Source organism: Dromaius novaehollandiae, chromosome 13 (genome assembly GCF_036370855.1).
Source record: "Dromaius novaehollandiae isolate bDroNov1 chromosome 13, bDroNov1.hap1, whole genome shotgun sequence".
Lineage (NCBI taxonomy): Eukaryota > Metazoa > Chordata > Aves > Casuariiformes > Dromaiidae > Dromaius > Dromaius novaehollandiae.
Window position 1 is genome coordinate 10399870 of NC_088110.1, and position 12068 is coordinate 10411937.

Genomic DNA, 12068 nt, shown 5'->3' on the forward strand with positions numbered 1-12068 from the left:
TGCCTGCGCGGTCAGTGCCACCCGGCGAGCAGGGCCCGCGGGGCGGCCGGCGGCTCCTCGCAGCGGCCAAGCTGTCCGCCGGCGCCCGCGCGGTTCGGCGGCGCCCCCGGCCCCGAGCGACGGGACGGGACGGGACGGGACGGGGAGGGGAGGGGACGGGAGGGGAGGGGAGGGGAGGGGCGGGCGCCGCCGCCCCCCGCCGCCGCCCCCGCCGCCGCCGCCCGCGGCGGCCGGAGCCCCGCCGAGCCCCCCCGGCGCCCCAATCAGGAGCGGCGGCGGCGGAGGAGTGCCCGGGGGCCGGGCCGGGCCAGGGCCAGTGCGCGGCGGCGGCGCAGCCCGGCCGCAGCCCGCAGCGCTGCGCGCAGCCCCGCGCGGCCCCCCGCCCCCGCCCCGCCTCACCTTCCGCAGCTCCTTCTCGATCTCCCCGGCCTTGAGGACGATGGGGCCCCGCACCGCGTATTCCACCGCCTTCACTTGCGGGTTCATGGACTCCAGCGTCAGGATCTTCTCCCTGCTCGCCTTCTCGCTGATCTTCACCGCGGAGGCCTTGGCAGCGCTGCTCCAGCGCGCCGCGCCCCCCCGCCTTCCGCCCCGGCAGCCCCCCGGCCCCCGGCAGCCCAGGCTTGCCGCGGTTTGCTTGGCGACCAACGCGAATCGGTGCATGGTCTCTCCGGCCGGTTCCCAAAATGAATGATGCGAATGCCCGGGGCTTGTGCACTTGCTAGCCAAAAGCGAGAGCCAGCAAAACGCAGGCGAGCGAGGAAGAGACGCGGTCAGGAGAGATGCCGAGGGGCACGCACGGTTACACGGCCGTGCTCAGTCCTCCCATGTCCAGACCCTGCAAACTTAATTGCGGCGGATGCCACTGATGTTGCAGTGCTGCGGTGCCGCCGGATGAGCAACAAATCCCACCATTGCATCAGATGAGCGCCGCAGACCCCCGGCCCCGGCGGGGCTGTCTGTGCCGCTGCTCCGGAAGAGTCCCGGGTGAGACCATCCTCCCGCAGCCGGCGCGGCAGCCGGCCCCCGCCAGGCGCTGCCCCCGCCCGAGGCGGCGAAGGTGCGGGTCGCTCCGGCGGCGGCGGCGGCGCGCTGCCTGGCGGGTTTTGTAGTTCCTGCCGCCGCCGCCGCGCCTGCCCACAGCATCAGGTGATGGGCAGGGAAGCGCGGCGCCCGCGGCCCGCCCCCCCCGCCCCCCCGCTCCCCTCCGCTCCCCGCGCCGCCCCGGGGATGCGCCGCGGGCGGGGGCACCCTCGGGGAGAGGCGAAGCCGGCTCCGCCCGGCGCCGCGCGCCTGCAGCCCCGGAGCGCCGCCGCGCACCCGCCGCAGGGCAGCGCGGAGCCGGCGCGGGGCAGCGCGGAGCCGGCGCGGGGGCGGGAGGGGCCGGCGCGCTTCGCCGTGCAGCCGCCCGGCAGCCGCGGAGAAAGGTGCCTTTGTCTGGGGCCGTTCTCCTGCTCTGCCGCTTGAGGGGCGCCGAGCTGCCCCCGCTGCCTCCCGCTGCCCGCCGGCAGGAGAGCCCCGCTGCCGCCCCGCGCTCGGCGGCTGCGGAGGGGCACCTGCTGCTGCCCGCGGCGGGGCAGGGTGGGGTCTGGGGCAGAGGTGGGGGGCTGCGGCACAGACGTGGGGTCTGGGGCAGAGGTGGGGGGCTGCGGCACAGACGTGGGGCTGGGGCCGGGCTCAAGGCCGGCAGCCTGCTCTCGAGCGCTGCCCCCCGCCGGGCGAGCACGGCCTCCCGAGCCTTTCCTCCCGGGCACAAACAGGTCCCCCCCCAGGTTCCTCATTGTTTCGAGATGATGAAAATGTCTTTTCCATCTCTCGGGTTTCAGTTCTGCTTTCCTGGCGAGTGACTGGAGATCTGCCATCAAATACAATAGCAGCAGGCTTCAGGGGACGCGGAGGTGCGGGCGCCCGCCTTCCTGCGGCCGCGGGAGGGGAAGGCCTGCTGCCTGGGCACGCAGAGAAGAGGCGCCTTGTTCCCGCGCGGGGCGCGGAATAAGGACTCGTTCACTCAGGAATATTCCTGTGACCTGATGTTACCTCCCTGGGTAGGAGCCTGGCCTGTAACCAGGCTCGCTCCTGAATTATGGCTGTAGAAACCCTCGTTACTTTCTCCACTAACTAGAGAGGAAACGTAGGAAATCAGTTTCCTATTTTAGGCACCTAAATTACGTGGTTCAGGACTTGGGATCTGTTTTGTGTGTTTTGGTGTCTTTCTTTGGTTGCTGAAGAAAAAGCGAGCTGCCTTTTGCTGAGTTTCTGTCTGTTTTCTCCCATATGATTCTAGCCTGTCTTTACTATTTGTTCCTTCTACCCAGCTTCTGCTTGTTAGAGTGTTATTTTGGGACCGTAATTAATTAGTTCCAGTCCTCATTCTATTTCAAGTGCAGCATTTTAGCTCTAGTTCTGTGCTAATTGAAAAATAATTGCTATTCTAGAATTGGAGTCATTTCTAGATGTAGTTAATGAAATAACAGAAATGTGATGCTTCCTATGCTGACGGGCTGTCTTAAGATGGTGGAGAAAACTCATTTTAGTCAGGAATTTCAATTTGTAAGATTTCAGTAATTTTACGGATAGAACGCTTTTCTTGCTTGCTTCTCAGCTTGTCAAGGCTGATGAGCAGAGCATTTCTGACCCTGCTTCCCCCCCTCAGAAATGCTTCCCACAGAACGACACCGTGGAGCACTATATCCTGCAAATGCAGGTTCCCAGAAGGACATTTCTGTTGCAGCTTCAGTAACTTATGTTTCAGGATAGTGCGGTCTGCATCTCCTTCAGATGAGATTTTTTTTGTTAAGTATTTTAAACCTTTTTTAACTTCTAAAATGTTCAGTTTTGGAGCCTGTATATTTTAAAGTTATCAGTTATGTATCTAGAAAGCTGAATGATGTCTTGAATCTTGCTTTTTGACTGATAATTCACATGTGTCGTGACGCTTTTTTTTTTCCCCCAGATTTGCTAAAATGTACTTCAGAAGGGAAGATTTCAAACTGTGCTAAGACTTGTCAAAGTCAAATTTACCACAGAAAAGCAAAACTGATTTTGCAATAATCTTTAATCAGGTCACCTAAAATGTTAAACTTACTTTTATTTCTAATAGAAATCCTTGAAAAAATGATACTTACATTCTGGTACATAACTAGACTTGTCAGACATCCAAATTTGACTGTGCATGTTTCAGGGTTCATTAGAGATCAGGGTTGCATTGCTGCCTAGTCCATTAATAATCGAAGTCCAAGGGATTTCGAACCACTAGTTTTGCTAGAACAAAATTTAACCTTTGCTCCTGGTGTGCACACAGTACCGTTTCCGCCTCCAATCCACCCCCCAGAAACAGCTGGTGTAGCAGAAAGTTTCCAGTCAGCGCTGCCACCGTATCTCTTGGAGTGACGCCTGCGGCGGGGAAGGTACAGACTCTTCACAGCTCCGCTTCGGCCTCTGGCTGACCGCCCAAGTGGGACCTCAGGCCTCGTCCGCAGGTTCGTGGTGTTGCTTGTTGGCACATCGCAGAGCACTGCAGCACTGGAGTCAGTGTGGAAGTGCATGTGATGCAAGCCAAAGCATATGTTTATCGTAAAACATTTCCATGAATGTGTGAAGACTTGAAATTCAATAGTCTGCTTTATTTCCCGAGTTTAGAAACAGTACCCATAGTAAATAAATAGGAAAAAAAGGCCTTTTCATGATCAATGTGATGTGTTGTGTTACAGAAAAAGCATGGGTCGATTTAATTCCGATAAATGTATCTTGAAAGGTTATTTTAATACAGATACTTCCAGGAAAGGCAGCAGTGTTTAATGAAATTGCAATGTTGAAGTGAAATTGTGCCTGTCTTCTTGCCTTTCGAAGTTTGCAGGAAAACTCCCGCTGACTTCTGTAGGGTCAGGATTCCACTCCCGAGCCAGTGGGACTGGTTTTGTGCGTGCCACTCAGACTCACAGTGGCTTAGCATATCTACCTGCAACATGACGAAAAGAAACCTACCTCATGAGCAAAGGTGCTGTGAAGTTAGATAATGCATGTTTGTAAAATGTTGTGCAATGGCATTAAGGATAAAGTATCTTTTTGTATTTACTGGCAGAAATCTTCCTTTCTCTCTCTCCCCTGCCCCCGGAGCTGAACCCCAGAGAGCATGCATAATTACAAGCTCATGACAGGCCCTTCACAAATGACTTTGGCTTTTGCAAGTTGCCTGTGGTGGTCAATCAGCATGATCAACAGACAGTTTATGTACCCCATACTTGTGTTCGCAGAAACACGAGTTTCAGTGGCCAAAGAAGGGGGCGAGTACTGCTTCCCGAGTGGTGTTTTCTTTTGATCCCCATGTTCCATTCCATTTTTATTTGTAAAGAGAGGCTGGTTTTCTTGCAGTCGTAAGAAGATAAAATAATGAATTTCACATTGACAGTGAGGATTTGGAGGTACAAAACAACAGCAAATGCATGAATGCATAGAAAGCTAGATACAGAGTTGTAGAAAAAAGCCATGATAAACAGACTAGCAGCTGCTGTCACATGTTTCCATTATGACATTTCCCTTCAGCAAACTGTTTTTCATGAATAGCTGCATGGTTCAAACCACATAATAATGGCAAGTGGTAACTAAACATTCGGGTTTTTCACACTGTTTCTTTTAAATAAATGCACTGGATAGAAAATTACTCTTAATATCTTACAAATGATAAAGCACAGTTAAATATATTTAAATAATAAAATCCTATTTAAATGGAATCTAACTTTGCTGAGACATTTGGTATATGGAATCCATGGAACCCACATTACAGAAAATATGGGGTTTTCAGGCAAAAAGAGCAAACTGTTTCTGTATTTTATGTTGAACAGCCATGCAGGATGATTGTTTCCTGTGGAGTACTGCTGATGGCAGTAGTTCAGAATATAATGAGCATTTCTGGAGAAATTACCATCCCTATTATTCTTCAAACTGAAAAAACCCATAAACCTTTAAGATGTGGTTCAAAGCTCAATGCAGTCAGCGGAAAAAGTGCCAGTTCAGTGACTTCGTATCTTAATGTTTACCAACTCATTCTTTCATGATAAGCCAACCCCCCCCCCCTCAAAACCAAAGCCAAAATGAAACATAGAAAATAGTTTATCAAATTTTCTTCATAAGAATGAATTGAAAAGGAGCTCTATGAAAATAATATAAGTTCATTTTGCAAAGTATATTTCATACACACTGCATTTAAAATAAATCTGCTTAGAAGATTTTCAGTGAGAAATAATGATTTTGTTGAAACTGAGCTGTTGTGAGAAGTCTGTAAATTTCCATGGCCCGGGAAAGGCCTGGTGGCTGACAAAAACCATTTGAAGCCTTTTATAGGGAATGGTAGCAGCCACTGGCATTAAATCAATCTTAGTATTAATATTTTAATAAAAGCTTCTTTAAAAACATCATCTGGAGCTGGCTTGCTTCACAAAGCAAATAAATCTTTACTAAGAAACACTGTTGCTGTGTTGCCATGGGCCGTAGGACTCATTTTGTACGTTGTGGTCCAGTTTGATTAGGGAGGGATCTTCCCATCAGCCCTAGGGCGTTTCAGAGACATAAAACTCAGTGTTATAAAATACACAGACAAGGTCTATGGACACATTTGCTTTAAGAATCAAGTAAAATCAAGCAGTAGAATGGAAAAGTCCAATAATCTTTTTCCATTGCTAATATATACTACTAATAAAATACTAAAATATCAAGAGCTAGAAATTGTTTCCTTTTTAATTTCAAAGGGAAGCACAGCAATGTTATAGAAAATATATGAATTCCTGATATGTAAAATACTGTTTACTGAGGTGGGCTTCATTTGTAGGGCCTATCACACTTTGATTAGACTGTCTGTAGCTACTGATTGTGAGTGTAAGAGTGATTCTGGCCTTTTCAGCGGTGGGGCGGTGAGACGATAAAGCAAGGGTGGGCCTTGATTACCTGGGAAGCCGGGGGCTGTGGTAACCCTCTGAACTGACTTGTCACTGTGATGTCCTACTCCTCTGAAGTGGGTAGCGGATGGCATACTTACATTGGTGGCATGGCCTTTTCTTTCATGCAAGCTCTCATGCACAAAACTTCAGTCAGAGACAGGAAATGGAACGGAATGTGGATTTCCTGGAACTGAATGACAGCCATGTGCAACAGCCTTCTGAAGAACAAAAATGCTTTGTAATTGGTAAATGCTCAATATTTAGCTGTACCTTGAGAAACAAGCCAACATTTTTACCACTTATATGTTGTTCTTGCCCAAGTTTAGAGTAACAGCATCTCCAAGGACTTGCTAGGCGCAGCTTTGATTTCTTATGAGAGGAGTCAGAGAATACTCAAAGAAGCTATAGCTACATCATACACTGAAATCTCCTGCTGAGAAGCATAATAGAAGAATTAAGTATTGCAAGCTGTTGTGACTACCAAAACTGTAAGACAAGGATCATAGAGAGAAATAGCTTTCAAGCTTGTCTGTGTAATAAATTTGTGATGATTTTTGAATTTATTTCTTTTTTCTTACCTATTGTAAATTGTAACATTACAGCTTGAATTCAATCACAGTAACAGTGCAAAAGTAATCATCTGACTGCCTTATTATTTGTAATTTTCCTCTAATACATTCTGTTCTTGGTGTGAATACACATGTATTATAGCCATAACTTAATAAAAATACTTCTCTAGCCATCGTTTATCTGTAGAAAGAATAAAAAACCACTAAATATAGATGACATTGTATATAAGATATAGATTAAGAGACTTATTTAATCAGCATATGTTTTATAACCTCCTTCTGACACAAAGTCACACTGTATACTAGGAGCTTAATTTCTGAATATGGTGCTTTTCTGCAGTTTCTAAGCAAGTGTGAGGGTTGTCAGCCCCTCGCAGGAGAGCTCACAGGGAACTCCTTACTGCGGGAGAGCAGAGTGCTTCCGAATTTACTGTAGTGGCCAGTGAAACTTCTGAAGTACTTCTCTCCAAATCTAACGTGGATTAGATATGTGAATTGTAATAACTTCTTTTTTTAATTATTTGTAAAATTATAGTTGCCCATCAAAATACAGTAGTATGCCGGAAGCCAGTGTGGTAGTCATCTATGCTGCATTCCAGCGAAGGAAGGGAGAACCCTAAGATCTCGGACCGTTCAGATCAGCTGAACCATATTGTGACAACAGCAAAGAAAAGCCAATAAAAGGCACTGAGAAACCTCATACGTAGCTTTCCATTTAGAGACAAAAATGGCATACCTTTCTTGCTTTCTATTTTAAATTAGTGTAAAGCACTTTTTAAATGAGGCTCAGTTTTACAAAATATCACTTACTATTAATTCTGATCGTAAGAGAGGAGGTATCTGTGCCCTTAAAAAGGTATTTCTTGTTTTTTTCAGTGCTGGATTCAACTTCTGAAATGACACAGGAAAACAGTCTTGGACTTTCAGAATCCAGAGTTGATGTGTTAATGAAATAAAATAGAAAAACAAGAAAAATACATGCCTTTTTGGTAACTCTTAATGATCAATTGTCTAAGCAATGAATGCTATCTTGTTTACATTCAATAAGTAAACTATATTTGTTTGTATTAGAATAGGTGAACAGCTGTCACTATTTTATCTGCTCTAAAAAGAAAGGCATGATATTGTAATAGATCTCTGTTAGCTCTCTTTCACATTCATTTACTTCTTCACTCGATACTGTTACACATGCAGCAGAGCCCCCTGCTGTCACAAAGACCCTCTGAAATACTAAAATGAAATAATCTTTCTGCCCTCACCACGGACCTTCTCAGTTAAGAAGACAAAAAAATCCCAAAGTACCTTCAGAGTTCCGGTTGCATGGATTTGGGCTTGATTTGGGAATGAAATCTACATTCTGCATAGAATACATTTGTGCTTTTGGCAACAGTCCCACTTTATATCAAAAATAAACGTCTTAGGTTTATGCATGTCTGGAGAAAAACCTCTGCAGGTAATAGCATGCTACAGGCTGAAAGCAATACGCAGAGATGGAAAAGAAACAAACCCCACCCTCCAAGACATAAATACAAAGAAGAAAAGGAAAACAACACATTAGCCGATTTACTAATTCTGCACTCGCGCGGAAAGCACAATACACACATGGGGGAGCCCTAGATGCTCACGAGTACAGAGGAGCATGTTCTGCTCTGCTAGCGACCTGGGGCTGGGGCAGCAAACAGGGTGGCTTGGCTCAAAGGGGTGGTATTTCTGTCTGGGAATGAGGGGAAGAGTGGAGAGGGCACAGAGCACTTCCAGATGGAGTCTCCAGGAGGAGGAAGGATAGGAAAAATTAGAATCAATAGGTTGTACCTTGATAAGAAAGGATATTGACAACAATAAAAATACCTGGTTCTTTATTCATCATAAAAGATTGGTCGTAAGGATGCAGAGGGTTGGCATGACAAACTGAGAATCTGAAAAACACTTTCTATGACATAAATATTATTTACCTCAGAAATTCAGGCCCTGCTGGCATAGCAAAGGTGTAGTACTATTCCTGTTGCTTTGATCCTGGTGGTGGTAGTGCTATGGTAATAGTATGTTGCTGTCTGAGAATATTTACCGTGGTCTTCAGGAAGACAAATTTATGAATGAGATTGTAGGAAGCATGGTTTTGTGGTTGAGACATTGGACAGATTCAGGAAAACTGGATCAAATTAAACTGTGTTCCTACGTATCTTAGGTTTATCTGTAAGAAGCAAAGTCAATACTTACATATGGTCATTTTGACTTGTAGTACCTGCAGCATGTAGAATACCACTTTATTTGTGTGGGGAGATTATAATCACAGAGTTCAGAGAATGATGTTTCCCTGCTATCAATATTTAGGATTTTAAAACACTCTTAGTTATATTTTGACCATATATAGCATACCTTATGAACTGATTTTTGTTTGTGTGTTATACACATATTCATTTCAGCACTTTCATTTCTTAATAAATTTTGCTTCTTTTATGCATTGTATTTAAAGTCTAACAGCTCTTTGTTTCAGTGGTGGAAATCTTAGTTGTAAAATAGTTTAATAAGCATCTGTCCTCATTTGCTTTATGTGAGTTATTTAGAAGCAAAATCTTGGGGTTATTTTACTGGAGAATTTTATTTTACTGTCTTTTCTTTTTACCTCAGCAAAAACTGAAATATAACTGGAGCAGTAACCTCTATCAGCACTTGCTTTATCACCTGAAGTCAAAATCCTTTGTGTTACAACAATGCAAAATTTTCCGCAGTGACCAGCTGCGACATTTGCCAGAGAAAAAGAGAGGTAGGAAAACTGTTTATCAAACAAGATTCTTCTGGTTGCGGAAATCTCAGAAGAGCATCACATTAAATCTATACATTTAAGAAGAATGCAAAAACAATGGCAAAGAAACAATACAGCTGATCTATTATCTGAATAGATATTTCAGTGTCTTAAATTAATACCTTTACATATATTAATGAATACAGAAACATTTATAGGAAGGGCTCTTGTGAAATCACCAAGTACAATGAGAAGACAGTTTCACAGTACAGAATATGTAAATATGGCTCATAATTTCCTGTATTTAGGGGAGTTCCTTCACGGAGTCCCTGTCCGTTACAAGCTATGCCCCTCTCCACCTAGATGCTTTTGAGGATGACTGACTGCTTAAAGGAAGGGTAGAAAGATGTTTCCCTGGGACAGGTGGGAAAAGTGGAGCCTAAACAGAGTAGAGGTGGTTGAAACCCTTCTGTTTCCTCAGTTTGCACGTGAAAAGGAAGTATAGGCTAGAGTTATCTTATTGTGTTTTACCCAGGAGCTCCCACTGGAGATCTGCTCCTGATAGTCACAGAGATGAGTTGTCAAGAAGAGAAGGCTATGAATGACGAATAACGTAGAGTGATTGTACTTGGAGGCAGAACTGTAGCCTTGCACTTCAAATGCTGAAAGTCAGAAATCTCCACTCCTCAGATCATGATTATTATGAAGTGAGATTTGTTTTTCAAATTTAAGAAGAAGTATTTTTCCCTTAAAATTGTTGTCTGTTGGCTTTGTCAAATGAGAAGATTAACTGTCAAGATTACTAAGAGGACCCACATTTCAAATGATTAAGGCGAGAACTGATCTCTATTATATCACATGGCTTCTCTGTGCTATTTACCTAATATGTAGGTTTTCCTCAGAACGAATATATGTAATCTGTTATTCTCTGTGGCCTTTCAGAAGATGTTTCAGTTCTTACAGTCTACATTTAAGGTATGCACAGTAATCATGTCACTTAGAAATCTGTTATAAAAACATTGCTTATCTAGAGCATGTGTGGTCTTTTATGCATCTGGAACTCTATTTTGAAGTTTCACAGAACCTGTAATAAATTAACTTCAACAAGTAAGCTGAATAAATCAAGAAGGAGCGAGACTGTAGACAAGTTTACCTAGCAGCTGGTATGTCTGTAGGAAAAGTAAACAAACTGCAGGAAGGTATGACTCCTAGGCCTGCAAATAGTAGGGAGATTTTTATTCTGTGAGAAACTATTAGAAGTGCCAGTCTTTTCTTCTGCCTGAAGGAAGAAATGTCTTTCTAATTTGCCTAGTGGGGAAAAATGATTTGGGTTGTCCTGGCAGATGAATAAATACTCTCTCTAGATTACACCAAGAACTGACCAAATGCGTCAAAGTAACTCAGTAATGAGGTAGCAGACAGTGTTAAAATTTAAACAGCTGTAAAGCTAACTTTCAGAAAAGTTTCCTCGAAGCTGCTTTTTGATTAATTTCCCTGAAAGAGAAGTATAGACAAAGGTCTTATTAAAATTGCCTCTCCTCCAATGATTTTTCTCAATACTTAGGCACAGCAAATTGACTTTAAGTCTAAACTACAAACATAAAATAAAAATTCTGTTAATATTGGGCCCAGAGCCAGCCTTACAGATGCACCCATTGCTATCCCTATGAAAGCATTACAGTCCCAATACAGTTCTGTAATATTTGATGGCAGCTGTACCTGAGGCGGTCTTAAACAGTAATCTTAAAAAATAATTTGCCTTTGAGACTTTGCCACACTTTTCTCCAGTAGACATTTTGTAGTACAGGCAAAAGTCATCCAAACTTTAGTTGATGTCAGTACTGTCATTGTCACTTTTTTCTATTTCTTACTCCAGAGGTGAATGACACACATATAAACATTTTCTAGGAATACAAAGCTCTCACATGTTGATGCAAAGTTGCAATCTAAGAACTATTTCTTGAAATAAATTTAGAGTTGAAATGACTATTTCTAACTGCCATATTTCTTAAAAAATGTATTTTACAAGAAGCATGGACTGCAGTTAGTTTACATTATAATATTTTTAGGTGGGAGTGACAGGAAAATTAATATACTAATGTAAAAAATATCCATTTTGCAAGCGTGGTAAGAACTTTCAGACACATGATTTAATACTCCAGAAGTTGAAACACTATTCTCTCAGAGTGCAGTAACCCTATCCCCAACCTTACACCAAGCCCTTTCTTTTTCTGCATTATGTTCAGAAAATAGTATTTAATACACCGTTTGACTGTTGGAAAGAGGATTGTACATGTTTCAGACTGCTTGTAGGGCACATTTAGCTGGGAGGGAATAGAGCTAAAGTAGCTGCCCTGTCACTCATTACCCTGAATTAGAAGGGCATCGGACCCTGAAAATGTTATGAAGGTTAAGAAGCAAATAGCTTTTCTGGACCATTTTCCAGTTTTGAACCACTCCATCTCTCCCTGATTTCCTCACAGCCCTGCGCCAAGGCACCTCACGGCAGGTCACTGATGCTGGCATCACCTGCGAGGAGCCTGGGTAAGCGACCCCTTCCCCCGGGCGGGTGGGGAAAGGTGCCCGCGGGTCTCCGAGAGGGGGACGAAGGGCCACCGGGACCCCGGCCCCCCCCCGCTGTGAAAGAGGCTGCTGCTGCCGGGAGCGAGGATCCGGGGGGTCCGAAACGGCTGCTAGCGCAGGATGGGTGAGGAGGGGAGAAGAGCTGAACCCACGGACCAACGCCCACAGCCCGCCGGGGGGGGGGGGGGGGGGACTGCTTCATAAACGGCTCTAACGGCCGCGCAGCCCCGGCGGCGCGCG

At 45.2% G+C, this 12068-nt stretch overlaps 1 protein-coding gene and 1 long non-coding RNA gene across 2 annotated transcripts in view; one reads left to right on the forward strand and one right to left on the reverse strand.

The window, feature by feature from the left end:
- GPT2 (glutamic--pyruvic transaminase 2) overlaps positions 1-1159 on the reverse strand; it is a 31515-nt gene extending 30356 nt beyond the window's left edge. The window contains exon 1 of the mRNA XM_064519596.1: positions 400-1159. Within this exon, the coding sequence (XP_064375666.1) occupies positions 400-663 (264 nt within the window). The 5' untranslated portion in view covers positions 664-1159. The remainder of the gene's footprint in view (positions 1-399) is intronic.
- Positions 1160-1666: 507 nt separating this feature from the next.
- LOC112984367 (uncharacterized) lies at positions 1667-9399 on the forward strand. The gene is made up of 2 exons (XR_003259457.2): positions 1667-3997; positions 7379-9399. It is a non-coding gene; the product is annotated as an uncharacterized LOC112984367 (long non-coding RNA).
- The last annotated feature ends 2669 nt before the right edge of the window (positions 9400-12068 follow it).